This window comes from Thalassophryne amazonica, chromosome 16 (assembly GCF_902500255.1).
Source record: "Thalassophryne amazonica chromosome 16, fThaAma1.1, whole genome shotgun sequence".
Classification (NCBI taxonomy): Eukaryota; Metazoa; Chordata; class Actinopteri; order Batrachoidiformes; family Batrachoididae; genus Thalassophryne; species Thalassophryne amazonica.
Window position 1 is genome coordinate 22,906,246 of NC_047118.1, and position 13,415 is coordinate 22,919,660.

The 13,415-nt window shown below is 40.4% G+C and overlaps 1 protein-coding gene across 1 annotated transcript; it reads right to left on the reverse strand.

Moving 5' to 3' along the window:
- Nucleotides 1-962: 962 nt before the first annotated feature.
- LOC117528550 lies at nt 963-10,975 on the reverse strand. Its single transcript, XM_034191183.1, has 4 exons — nt 10,706-10,975; nt 4,211-4,304; nt 1,945-2,032; nt 963-1,700 (listed from the first exon to the last, which is right to left on the reverse strand). Exons 1-4 carry the CDS (start codon nt 10,773-10,775, stop codon nt 1,332-1,334), a joined length of 621 nt encoding a protein of 206 aa, XP_034047074.1. The 5' UTR covers nt 10,776-10,975; the 3' UTR covers nt 963-1,331.
- Between the last annotated feature and the right edge of the window lie 2,440 nt (nt 10,976-13,415).

The window sequence follows — 13,415 nt, forward strand, 5'->3', positions numbered from 1 at the left end:
GTAAAATTTAACTACTATACAGTGCACCCAGAAACTATTCACTGCGCTTCACTTTTCCCACATTTTATGTTACATTATTCCAAAATGAAGTAAATTCATTTTTCCCCCCTTACAATTCTACTCATAACACCCCATAATGACAAGACAAAGTTTTGAAATTTTTGCAAATTTATTAAAATAAAAAACCTAAATATTTACAGGCTTTGCTCAATACTTTGTTGAAGCACCTTTGGCAGCAATTACAGTCTTCTTGAATATGATGCCACAAGCTTGGTGGCGTCATTGACTTCAGCAGGTGATTTCACTAATTAACATCCCTTTGAGCAGGTGGGATGAGTTCATCAGGGAAATCGGTAAAGAAAACCTGCACCCTCTCAGCCATTTCTGGAATACTTTGGACACCACTGCACTAGACCATCACCTCCCCAAACCAGGTGGGGAGGTGATGGTCCCGATTAGATCTGAATCCAACTGAACCAGATGTTCAACTGGATTCAGGTCTGGGCTCTGGCTGGGCCACTGAAGGACATTCACAAAGTTGTCCTGAAGCCACTTCTTTGATATCTTGGCTTTGGGTCATTGTCCTTCTGAAAGATGAACCACAGTTTGAGGTCAAGAGCACTCTGGAGCAGGTTTTCATCCAGGCTGTCTCTGTACATTACTGCATTTATCTTTCCCTCAATCCTGACTAGTCTCCCTGTTCCTGTCATTGAAAAACAATCCCCACAGCATGATGCTGCCACCACCATGCTTCACTGTAGGGAATACAAGGGATGGTGGCTGGTTTCCTCCAAACATGACACCTGGCATTCACACCAAAGAGTTCAAGCTTTGTCTCATCAGACCAGAGAATTTTGTTTCTTATTCTCTGAGAGTCCTACAAGTGCCTTTTGGCAAACTCCAGGTGGGCTGCCAAGTGCAAGCATTATTTACAATGAGACACATTGCTTTTTAGAGGTGTCAGAAGTATCGCGTCAAAAGCCAAGCTAAACCGACACTTCTGATGGAACCACGCATTGCCGCTTGTCGACCGGCTGGTGCGGTCAAAGTTCAACCCAATCCAACTTTCGCCGTTCTGAACTGTGACAGAGCAATCTCCAACCCCCTTGCCGCTTCCGAAGCGAAGCATCTGATGTCACGACGCGTTGGGAATCGTTGCCTGACTCATGTAAAGCGTGCAATGTGAAAGGCCCATCAGGCTGTAACATAAAATGAGGAAAAAGTGAAGCGCTGTGAATACTTTCAGGATGCACTGTATATACAGTCCATACAATATGTAGTGTTAACATGTTGTTTATTAAAATAATGTATTTAAAAATGACTTCATGTATTCATTTTTCAATTAATTTTTCAAGCAGAGAGAAGAGCCTGTCCATCCTCTCCCTGCTCTCTTTTGCCATCCTCTCCTCAATCTCCCTCTGCAGCTTCATGTCCTCTCTAATGAGTTCTAGAAGCTCAACCTTCTCTTGATTTCTTTTTCTCTTTCTCTCCAGTCTGCAGCATGGGCTGTAATCCTCGTCATTTTCCTCCTGATCACCCATTGCTGTACTTGTCTCTGGGGTGTCGTCAGAGATTGTGATTATTTTCAGAGGGGGGGTGGTGAAGGGTCCCAGCATCTCATCCATGAGGGAAAACCACGGCCAAGTAGCAGCATTGGGTTTCCCAGCGACACCTTCTCCTGCCTCTGGGTACTTGCAATCCTGAGGCACAGAAAGTGACACAGGGTAGTAAAATTAATGTTGCAGGATTTAAATGATGCTTTCATCCAAAGTGATAAATTTATCATGGACACTAATTAAAAATTAAAAGAATAATAACAGCATACAAATTTATTCAAACAACTGATTAATTATTAGCTGCTACTACCAATGACAACAGCAACATTCTAAAAAATGACACGATTTAATCAAGAAACAGACATAATTACAGAATAACAATACATACTTTGTATTTTTTCTTGAGGTTGTCCCACTTCTTTTTTGCTTGCAGAGGAGTGACCTTTTTCTGCAGGCCCATTTTTTGCAGAATTGTCCTAAACACCAAGAACAATCAAGAGAAAAGGGAAGCACTTCTCAGTAAATATGATTTCCTCAAAGGTGTGCATATGTGAAGGTAAGAAAATGTGTCTGATCATACAGCTATCAGTCTCTTTAACTCTCCTCATGCTCACCTTGACATGAGACCTTGAACTTGATTGTACTAAAGCACTCTACAACCCCTGGCAAAAATTATGGAATCACCGGCCTCGGAGGATGTTCATTCAGTTGTTTAATTTTGTAGAAAAAAAGCAGTTCACAGACATGACACAAAACTAAAGTCATTTCAAATGGCAACTTTCTGGCTTTAAGAAACACTATAAGAAATCAAGAAAAAAAAATTGTGGCAGTCAGTAACGGTTACTTTTTTAGACCAAGCAGAGGGGAAAAAAATATGGACTCACTCAATTCTGAGGAATAAATTATGGAATCACCCTGTAAATTTTCATCCCCAAAACTAACACCTGCATCAAATCAGATCTGCTCGTTAGTCTACATCTAAAAAGGAGTGATCACACCTTGGAGAGCTGTTGCACCAAGTGGACTGACATGAATCATGGCTCCAACACGAGAGATGTCAATTGAAACAAAGGAGAGGATTATCAAACTCTTAAAAGAGGGTAAATCATCACGCAATGTTGCAAAAGATGTTGGTTGTTCACAGTCAGCTGTGTCTAAACTCTGAACCAAATACAAACATGGGAAGGTTGTTAAAGGCAAACATACTGGTAGACCAAGGAAGACATCAAAGCGTCAAGACAGAAAACTTAAAGCAATATGTCTCAAAAATCGAAAATGCACAAACAAAACAAATGAGGAACGAATGGGAGGAAACTGGAGTCAACGTCTGTGACCGAACTGTAAGAAACCGCCTAAAGGAAATGGGATTTACATACAGAAAAGCTAAACGAAAGCCATCATTAACACCTAAACAGAAAAAAACAAGGTTACAATGGGCTAAGGAAAAGCAATCGTGGACTGTGGATGACTGGATGAAAGTCATATTCAGTGATGAATCTCGAATCTGCATTGGGCAAGGTGATGATGCTGGAACTTTTGTTTGGTGCCATTCCAATGAGATTTATAAAGATGACTGCCTGAAGAGAACATGTAAATTTCCAGTCATTGATGATATGGGGCTGCATGTCAGGTAAAGGCACTGAGGAGATGGCTGTCATTATATCATCAATAAATGCACAAGTTTACGTTGATATTTTGGACACTTTTCTTATCCCATCAATTGAAAGGATGTTTGGGGATGATGAAATCATTTTTCAAGATGATAATGCATCTTGCCATAGAGCAAAAACTGTGAAAACATTCCTTGCAAAAAGACACATAGGGTCAATGTCATGGCCTGCAAATAGTCCAGATCTTAATCCAATTGAAAATCTTTGGTGGAAGTTGAAGAAAATGGTCCATGACAAGGCTCCAACCTGCAAAGCTGATCTGGCAACAGCAATCAGAGAAACTTGGAGCCAGATTGATGAAGAGTACTGTTTGTCACTCATTAAGTCCATGTCTCAGAGACTGCAAGCTGTTATAAAAGCCAGAGGTGGTGCAACAAAATACTAGTGATGTGTTGCAGCGTTCTTTTGTTTTTCATGATTCCATAATTTTTTCCTCAGAACTGAGTGATTCCATATTTTTTTCCCTCTGCTTGGTCTAAAAAAGTAACCGTTACTGACTGCCACAATTTTTTTTCCTGATTTCTTATAGTGTTTCTTAAAGCCAGAAAGTTGCCATTTGAAATGACTTTAGTTTTGTGTCATGTCTGTGATCTGCTTTTTTTCTACAAAATTAAACAACTGAATGAACATCCTCCGAGGCCGGTGATTCCCTAATTTTTGCCAGGGGTTGTAGTATTCAACCTGTAATGAGTTCTTTCCTTGCTCGTCTTTCCCTTCTGTAACAACAGTTATCACCAACCTTGATGAGTGATAATACTAAAGTATCTTGTGATATGGTGTACTAACCCACTACTGCTAGATTTTACCAGCATATAAGTCACATGTTTTAAAAATTTTTACTAGCTTGTGAGGTTCTGCGATTTGTACCTATACTCCAGAAAATATGGCTATATACAGTTATGTGATTATTTGGAGACTTATAGAATTGGAGCTAATGTAAAAAAATAAATTAACACATAACAAGAGAGCTTTTTTTAAACTTACCTCCAGCCCATACGGGCTGAAAACCTGGCTCCTGTGAACAGGTGTTCACTTTCTGCCCTCAACTTTATAAATTCAGCTGTCAGCTCCTTGCTCCCTAAACAAAAGGAAGCATTGTAGGTAAGATGATGATGTCTAGAGGAAGTTGATGGCAATGTTGCAGGACAGTTTGACCAATACTTGGACCCTTTCCCCCTAGCATTACACACGTTATCTTGATAACATCTGAATAATTAAATATAAGGTAAAACATACAACAGTAAAAATTACATCCCCCTAGATGCCAAGTCAAAACGGCTGTTCTATAATCCTCAATAGTCAGGTATTCCAAAACCTCTCACTGCTCAGAGTTGTGGGCATTTAAAAAAGAAAAACAAACTTGAGTGCCAAGGGCCCTGTGGGTTAGCAGCTCAATTAAAGCCAAACAACAAAATGGCCACTTTCGGCATAAAAATGGCTGCCATTTCCAAACGAACGAATCTTCACAAATAATTTTGGGACGTCAATGACCAATATTGTGCCCTTGTTAAAATAAAAGAAATGTTATCGGACAGTTTTTGAGAAAATTGGGTCCAAATACCCAAATTGGCTAATCAGCATAAAAATGGCCACCACTTCCAAACGAATGAATCTATAATTTTTTTACGTGAAAAATGTCAACAACTCATATTATGCCCTTGACAAATTAGAAAAAAGTTAGCAGATTTTGAGAAAATTGCCTTGAAGTGCTCAAAATGGGTATTTTCAACATAAAAATGGCCGCCACTTCCAAACAAATGACTGTATATGATTTTTACATGGGAGCAATGTCAATGACCCATATTACGCCCTTGCCAAATTAGAAAAAAAAAAAAGTTACCAGACAGTTTTTAAAATACCTTAAATTAAGTAACTAAAATACAAGATTTTAATTGTTTGTGATTTTAATCTGCACGTTTGCTGTTCGTCTAAACCCTTGTCTAGAGAGTTTTTAGATTTAGTTGATGGTTTTAACTTAATCCAACATGTTACGGGTGCCACTCATATTCATGGACATACTTTGGATCTTGTTCTTACATATAATGTGCAGATTGAAAATGTATTTGTGGGTAACACGTTTGTGGGTGATTCTTAGACTATGGGCACTTATTATGTCCTTTGATCATATTGTATGAAAAACAGAAAAAAGGGGAAATTTCACACTTTTATAGTTATCTTTACAATGAAAGTGTGTTAAGAAATTTGTTCTAGTAGTCTATGATGACTTTTTCACCTTTTTTAAGCATCATTATATGCAAATATTGCTGTTTTGTGCTTGTCCCACACCCAGACTTTGATCTTCAATGATAAAAATGAATGGTAAAGAAACGTTTTTTCTAATGTTTTAAAATATCTCTGAATAAAATATCAGTAAAATAATCAAAACATAATTGGGGTATTCAATGTCATACAACTGTTGTGATTTTTTTTTAAACAAAATGTAGTTGTCCCACACTATTGCCGTAATTTCCACCACAACACTGTAATGTCCCTAAACAGTTTGTATGAAAGATTGTTTGGGTAGTTTCTATGGAGATAAACAGTGACATCAGAGCACATGTATATAGCGCCAAATCACAACAACCAGTTGCCCCAAGGCGCTTTATATTGTAAGGCAATGGTGTGGTGGAAATTACATTTACAAGGCCAATAGTGCCCGTAGTTAAAGAATCACCCTTGTATCGGACCACTGTTCCATTTTATTTGATTTTAAGTGATGATGTTCTGAATCTACCTGCCCCTGCACGCTTGTGTTGCTCTCTTAAGCCTGAAACAGCGGCTCGTTTCTCCTCGCTCTTTGTTGTTGAGAGGGAGAAAGTAACTGCCAGTGAAAATACGGAGAAACTAACGGAAGACTTTCTTTCTACCTGCAGCAATGTTCTCAATGCTGTAGCCCCACTTAAAGTTGTGCGCCCTAAAATGAAACTGGTGCCGTGGCTGAATGACAGGACGCGTGAAGCCAGGCGCACGTGTAGAAGAGCTGAGCGCAGGTGGAAAAAAGATGGACTGCAAGTCTCTTATGATATTTTAAAGGAGACCTGGCTCGCATATCAGAACATGGTGAAAGATGAAAAGATTAAATATCTTTCTGAGGTGGTCTCCAATAATGTTAATAATCCACATGTTCTTTTTAAAACTATTGAGACAGTGCTTAACCCCCCTCAGCCCACAGGGTTAGAATCAACACCTGACACTTGTAATGCATTTTTGCACTTTTTTACTGAGAAAGTGGAAAGAATTAGAGCCAATATTCAGACTTCTTCATGTAACCCTTTTCCAGACATGCCATGCTCATCTGTCATTTGTCATTTTGAGCCAGTGTCTCTTGCATGTCTGTCTAAAGTTGTCTGTGAACTTAAGCCTGTTTCGAGTCCACTTGACCCTGTTCCTCCTCGACTGTTCAAAGAAGTCTGGACAACTATTGGCCCTAATGTCCTTGACATTATAAATAGCAGTCTGCTGTCTGGTGGTGTTCCTCTGTTTTGTAAGGAGGCAGTTATTGAGCCCCTTCTGAAAAAACCTAGCCTTGATTCTGCAAATGTCTGCAATTTTAGGCCAATTTCTAAACTGCCTTTTTTGGCTAAAGTTTTAGAGAAATGTGTTCTTATGCAGCTGCAGTTTTTCTTAGAGGCACATGGCATTTTTGATATTTTTCAGTCGGGTTATAAAGCCCTTCATAGTACAGAGTCGGCACTTTTAAAGGTTTTTAATGATTTGTTTTTAGTGACTGATTCTGGTGATTCTGCCATTTTAGTCCTTTTAGACTTGTCAGCTGCATTTGACACAGTTGACCACACAACTCTTAAATCGCTTAGAAAACTGTGTGGGGGTTAGGGGGACTGCCCTGGAGTGGTTCAGGTCTTATCTCAGTGGGAGGAGCTGCTCTGTCAAATTGGGGAATTTCACCTCTTCCTCTGTGTCTCTAAATTATGGAGTACCGCAGGGGTCAATTCTAGCGCCTGTTCTTTTTGCCCTCTACCTCCTCCCACTGAGTCAAATCTTTAAAAATCATGGCTTACAATATAATTTTTTACGCAGATGACTGCCAGATTTACCTGCCACTCAAAAAACTTGCTTCTGCCCCTTTGGCGCCTCTTTTGAATTGTTTGAGTGACGTCAAGGCTTGGTTGGCCAACAACTTTTTAAGTCTAAATGAGGATAAAACAGAGGTCATTTTATTTGGAAAGATTGACCCCCTCTTGGACCTGGGCCCTCTTAAACAGCACGTGAAACAGTCTGTCACCAACCTTGGCGTCATTATTGACAAAGATTTTAAATTTGACAAGCAGGTAAACGCCGTTGTCAAATCTGGATTTTATCATTTGCGTCTTTTATCCAAAGTTAAACCTTTTTTATCTTTCAATGCCTTTGAACAAGTCGTGCACGCTTTTGTGTCCTCTCGTTTAGACTACTGTAATGCACTTTTTATCGGCATCAGCCAAAATGCACTTTCTCGCTTACAGTTGGTCCAGAATTCTGAGGGCCAGTTCCAGCTTGTGGTGCCTGTGACGAGACTTAAAACCAGGGGAGACAGGGCTTTTTCTGTGGCGGGCCCTCAGCTGTGGAATGATTTGCCCCTTAATATCCAAACAGCCCCCACTGTAGAGTGTTTTATGTCTCGTCTGAAGACCCATTTTTATGCTTTGGCTTTTAGCACCGCGTGAGTGTGTGGTCCTCTGTGTGTTTTTTTTTTGTGTGTGTGTGTGTGTACAGCACTTTGGAAACTGTTTGTGAAATGTGCTATATAAATAAAGGGTATGGTATGATATATCTCAATAAACTGACAATGCCAATGACTACGATGGACACTGCGCCACGACATAGGGTTAGCAGCCTATTCAGCGTTTCGCAGTTGTGAATCTCGCACCGTCTTGCAGTCCGTGACTCATGCGAGAGATCAGTTTCAGCAGAGTTCCGGTTCAGGGCACAATGTACACAAATGTCGTGAAGCATGGACAACAAGACAACATCGGGGCACAGCAGAAGTTCATCACAGGTGCTACATGTCCTCTAGATAACCCTCTCAACTTGGGAGAACGTGTCATCATAATTGCTGTGCACTCGCTGGATCAATGCCATCCATGTCCTTGTTAGTCACCATTTACATGCACTGTGGGATGCCGGAACTGTGCTGGCACCGCGGTGCATTCTGGGAAGTGCAGGGGGCCACCAGGGGCATTATGGGAAACACTGAAGTACCAAATTGGCCGGTAACCCTTAAAACAACTGACCGTCTGTGAAGACCACATTCTACATTCAGATGCATTGAGAGCCACTCTGTTCTCAGAACTGTGGAATCTTTCAGGCGTCTGCTAATCTGGCTATTCATTTGGCTTCCCCAAATACAGCTGCACTTCAAGGTCGCTGTGATAAAACCTCCTCAGAAGATCAACACTTAAGCCTCGCTCCCTGGTCTTCCCCCCTCCCCTCAGCTTCTCCAGCTCTGACGTTGACTGTGACTGCTCAGGACTGTTACGGCTGCCCCTCCCCCTCCAGGATTGTCGGACAAGGCCGTTGACGGCGCCAAACAGGCTGCCTCTGGAGTGTTCTGATAAACTGGACCTTTTCAAATCTCGGTTGTCGTCCTGTGTCCTTGTTTTTGTCTGTGTGATTATTGTTTTTCTGTGCTGATGGGGATTTTTTTTTTCCTCATTGCCGCTGTGTAATGCAGTGGCTATGAGTTTTTTTTTCTCCTTTTCCCTCATGTTTTGCTTTCATATATATGTTTTATGTACCGGGCCGGCCTATGTGTTGTGTGTTGTGTGTGTGTTGTTTGTTATGGGTCGGTGTTGGTTTGCTCAGCCCTGCTGTTGACCAAGGCAGGGATGTACATCTGGAGCTGGTCCCTGGGCACCTAATGGCGACTTCTGCTCCTACTGGCAATTAGGATGGGTTAAATGCAGTAGACACATTTCATTGTGCAGGGAACATGTTCTTCTGTGCATATGACAATAAAAACTTTCTTTGAATCCTTGAATCCTGTGAACAAAAAACGCTTTAGCACTGAGAAGCTGTGCAACTCAGCTGATACATTTATGGTGAAAGTACACCCTGAAGAGGGACAGGGGGTTGGTAAGGTTAAACCTTACCCTTGTGAAGTACCTCGGAGTGACATATGTTGTGATTTGGTGCTATATAATTAAATTAAATTTAAAGTCCAGAATTCTGTCTCTCTAGGTAGAGGTGTTATATGATCTCCTCAGTTATCCACTAACTTGGGGGATGAATCTGGCATCACAAGTTGAATGTAGTCATTCACACCTAGTATTATTTGCTTGCAAGTATTTTCAGGATGTGACATCATATATGTAGTTGGTAGAGGTACATTTAGCCACATGTAGCATCAAAAGACCTACAAATAGCAAAGGGTTGGAGTTGTTTGACAAGACTGCAATGGGGTGAAGATGAGAGAAGAGAGATACCTGCAGGAGGGGGCCTAGAAAAACTGTGAGCACACAGACACTCTGCACAAGTCAAGGGGAGTGATTCGTGCAAGTATCAAAGTGGCTTAAGGCTGCATTTGTCAAAGGCCGTGCCTACGGGTACGGACCCGTATCTACAGAGACCGTTCTAAAGATACGGAGGGTATTCCCCGGTGACGTCATGTCTTACCGACCAATCAAAATGCGCAAATATGTCCGTACCCGTGCGCACCTGTCATTATTGTATGCGTCGCTTAAGGCTTAAAGCCTTTGAAACAATCCCCGTAAGCCTTAACTTTCACAGTCCGCTAATGCTACTGTATATGAAATTCAATGGGAGCAGTGTGAGTTTGGTAGTTGGAATTTTTGCCCCCGTTTGACGCACGCATGCGCAGTTGCGTTGCGCACTTTGCTTGTTCTCCTCAGTCCGTACCTTTAGCAGTGCCGCAGAAGGTACAGATGTACGTATCCTTAGCCACTTCGTTTGTCAAAAGCATGCGCCGCAGTGGCACTAATACACTGTCCCATTTCAAAGGATCCTTGGAATGCAACCAAAAAATGTGGCTTTCTTTCCCTAGAAAATGAAGGATACAACAACTGTGTCCTTTGTGGCCTAAACAATCCAAGGAGGCATTGCACAACCTCTTCCCCGAGACGTATATTTTACACTTACTTACACACACATACACACAAATACCAATTTCCCTAAATAAGTAAGTACTGAATAATGAGCGCTCTCTGCTAACTTGTTGCTGGTTACTATGCGACAGGATTTAGGGGCGGGTAAGATAAAGACGCAATTGCAAAATGCTCCGTGGGTGAGAAGGTCTATTTTCACAACAGTTGTTTTCGGCCTCCGCGGACTCGGAAGGCCAAATCTTAGGAGAACGCAGCCATGAAAGTATGCAGCCTCTGAACTGTAAGACAGACTTCACCGTTAGCCGTCATTTAGATCCAATAAGGACACCCGAGCTGCCGAACGTTAGTAACGCTTCTTGCTCCACTTAATCCAGACGTAACACATTTTTTATTATAAAAAATATTAAGCTTAACTTACATTTAAAGACGAAATCGCCGGTGTTCAGTTGGTACAGTTTATGGTCAACTGCTGCCTCTTTTTCCGCCATTTTGTTTTGGGGAGGGGAAAAAAAAAAAAAGGAACAAAAAAAAGATTCTTAGTTGAAACTGATTACGCCGTGAAGGATACAAATGTATCTGTGGCTGTGTCTCAATTCAGGGAATGCATCCTTTGAAGGCTGCGTTCGACGAAGATCTAGACTTTTGAGACCACGGAGACCGAACAAACGCCGTTTGGAACGAGCACAGACGATATATAACGAGACGGTCTAGCCCATAGAGATGAATAAAAACTAGAGGAGGCATCATTCAACTGAAGACAATCACTCAGGTTGCCATCTTGGTTGAGGGATTACATGACGTCACATAGTGTAAACAAAGCAAGTACAGACATGAAATGTGCTCTAAATTACTTTCATACTGCAATAATGTGTAAACACTTATTTCCATTGTGGTCTGTAAAATCAGATGGCAAAACAGGGGTAAGTAGGTCTGAAATATAATGCCAGTAATAAATAATAAAATGGGTAATGACAAAAATAATGTGTTGATAATAATATGTGTAAATGCAAGTTGCTCACATAGACAAACGGCATTAGTTTCAAACATAGGTTTGACATTGATGGACAGACAGGAAGGAACTAGGGAAGGTTGTGAGTGCAGCAGAGAAGATTATTAGGGCCAGACTGCCAACCATTGGTGAACTGGCAGAACAGCACTGCTTGTCCAGGGCAAGAAGGACAATCAGGGACACTTCACATCCCTATAACAATCTGTTTTCCCTCAGGTAGACAGTACAGTAGCCTGAAGTGCAAAACACACCGATTCAGAGATAGCTTTTACCCAATCACCACAAGACAGTTAAATACAAATTGATAGAAAGAACTGTGCAATATAGAATGTAGGATATAAAATACACTGTAGCATCTGGTAGCAACTTTATCCTTGTATCATCTTCATATGTGCAATATTCTGTGTCCTTTATTTATTTATTGTATGTTGTGTATATACAAGCACAGAAATGGTTATTGATATTTTTTTCAAACCCAATTTATCACTATCACATACCTTGGACTTTTATTCTGTGATTTTGTTTATTTGTGCAGTGCATAAATATTTCATTCTGTGACAGCATCTGTGATGTTTTTTACTAAATGACAATAAAAATGAGTCTAAGTCTGAAGTTGACTAGTGTTATTTCTACCCTGTTTTTTTATGTAAGATTCTGCCCCTTACCAAAAACCAAACCATTGTATTCCTCATTTTGAGTTTATTCAAGGTCATGTTAGAAACCAGGCCTGGGACCCTCACAGACGATGTCCATCTTGTGAAAGGCCCCTAAAATGAGTCATACAAAACTTTTTTATACGTTGTGGGTATTAATAGATGTGGTTTAGTCTCATTTGTTACTGGCTCTCACCAACAGGGGAAGATCCTCCCTGTGTCTGAAACTTGGACACATAATAAAGTAAAACGTAACTTATATTTCTCGGAACTTCCAAACAATAACACAATACTTGAATAGCTAACAAAAACAAAGAATTAGCACAGACAGTATCTAACACTAGGTAATTCATTTAATCTAGAAGGATGTCATTATGTAAGTGAGTTTCAGTTGTTATATCTCTTGTGCTGTAGTCTCTCTCCTAAAATGGCGGATGAAAATTCGCCAAAAGGAGCTCCGTGTCCATCTAGTGTTTATTGTCCCGGGCCGAAATATTTGATGGCTAACCGAAACAAGTGGGTGGTTTATTTTTATGCAGATTACAGCGAGAGTGTTTTTTTTTTTTCTTTTTAAACTTAGTACCCAAAACCGTCTGTTTGATACGCTAGAGTCTAGTGGGGTGTGCTTCAAGTACTTTTACGACAGTATGAAGAATACGGAACTTTTTTATGTCTAAACTTTTAGCTGATAGTTATCAGGATTTTGTTTACTATTAATTTTTTGTTTGTTTGTTTGTTTCTCGAGGACCACAATGGAAATAAGTGTTTATGCTTTTTTTGTGTTATCCTCGGCAATTTTATATCTTGTATGTATGTATTTTATGTACTCGTATTTTATTGCCAAATAAATCAAATCAAAATACCGGATTACTGCACAGGGTATAAGTCTCCTACCTATTTTTTTCTCTTATTTTATTTTAGGGACGTTAGCCAGCCTCCCGACTTACACTCTAGTCCAGCTGGCGGCGGTAATGCTCCCTATAAGCTAGTTGCCAACCGCCAATAAGCAAGACGAAGAAGAACCACAGCCGTCTGTTTGCGCATGCGCTGAACGGAACCGGATTTTTGTCGCAGGTAGCGTTGTTTGTTAGCATGCAAACTTTCATTAACCTGTTTTTCTGACTTTTAATAGTTATTTGATATTTAATAACTTTCTAACGTCTCTCTCGGAAACAGGTACGTTTGCCTCTCTATGCGTTTAAGACTTTACATTAAAATTGGATGGTTGAAGCAGCTCTTTGGACAAAAGTAGTCCAGCCTTAACATTTCTTTTAGCCACATCTATATTTCATTTAGAAATATTTGATATATAGTCTATTTAATACGTAGTTAATATTGGTTATAAAAGTGCTTTTGGATACTGTTTAAATATCAAACTAATATTTAACAGTATGAGTTATGGGCAGCACGGTGCCTTAGTGGTTAGCACTGTTGCCTCACAGCGAGAAGGTCGTGGGTTCAATTCC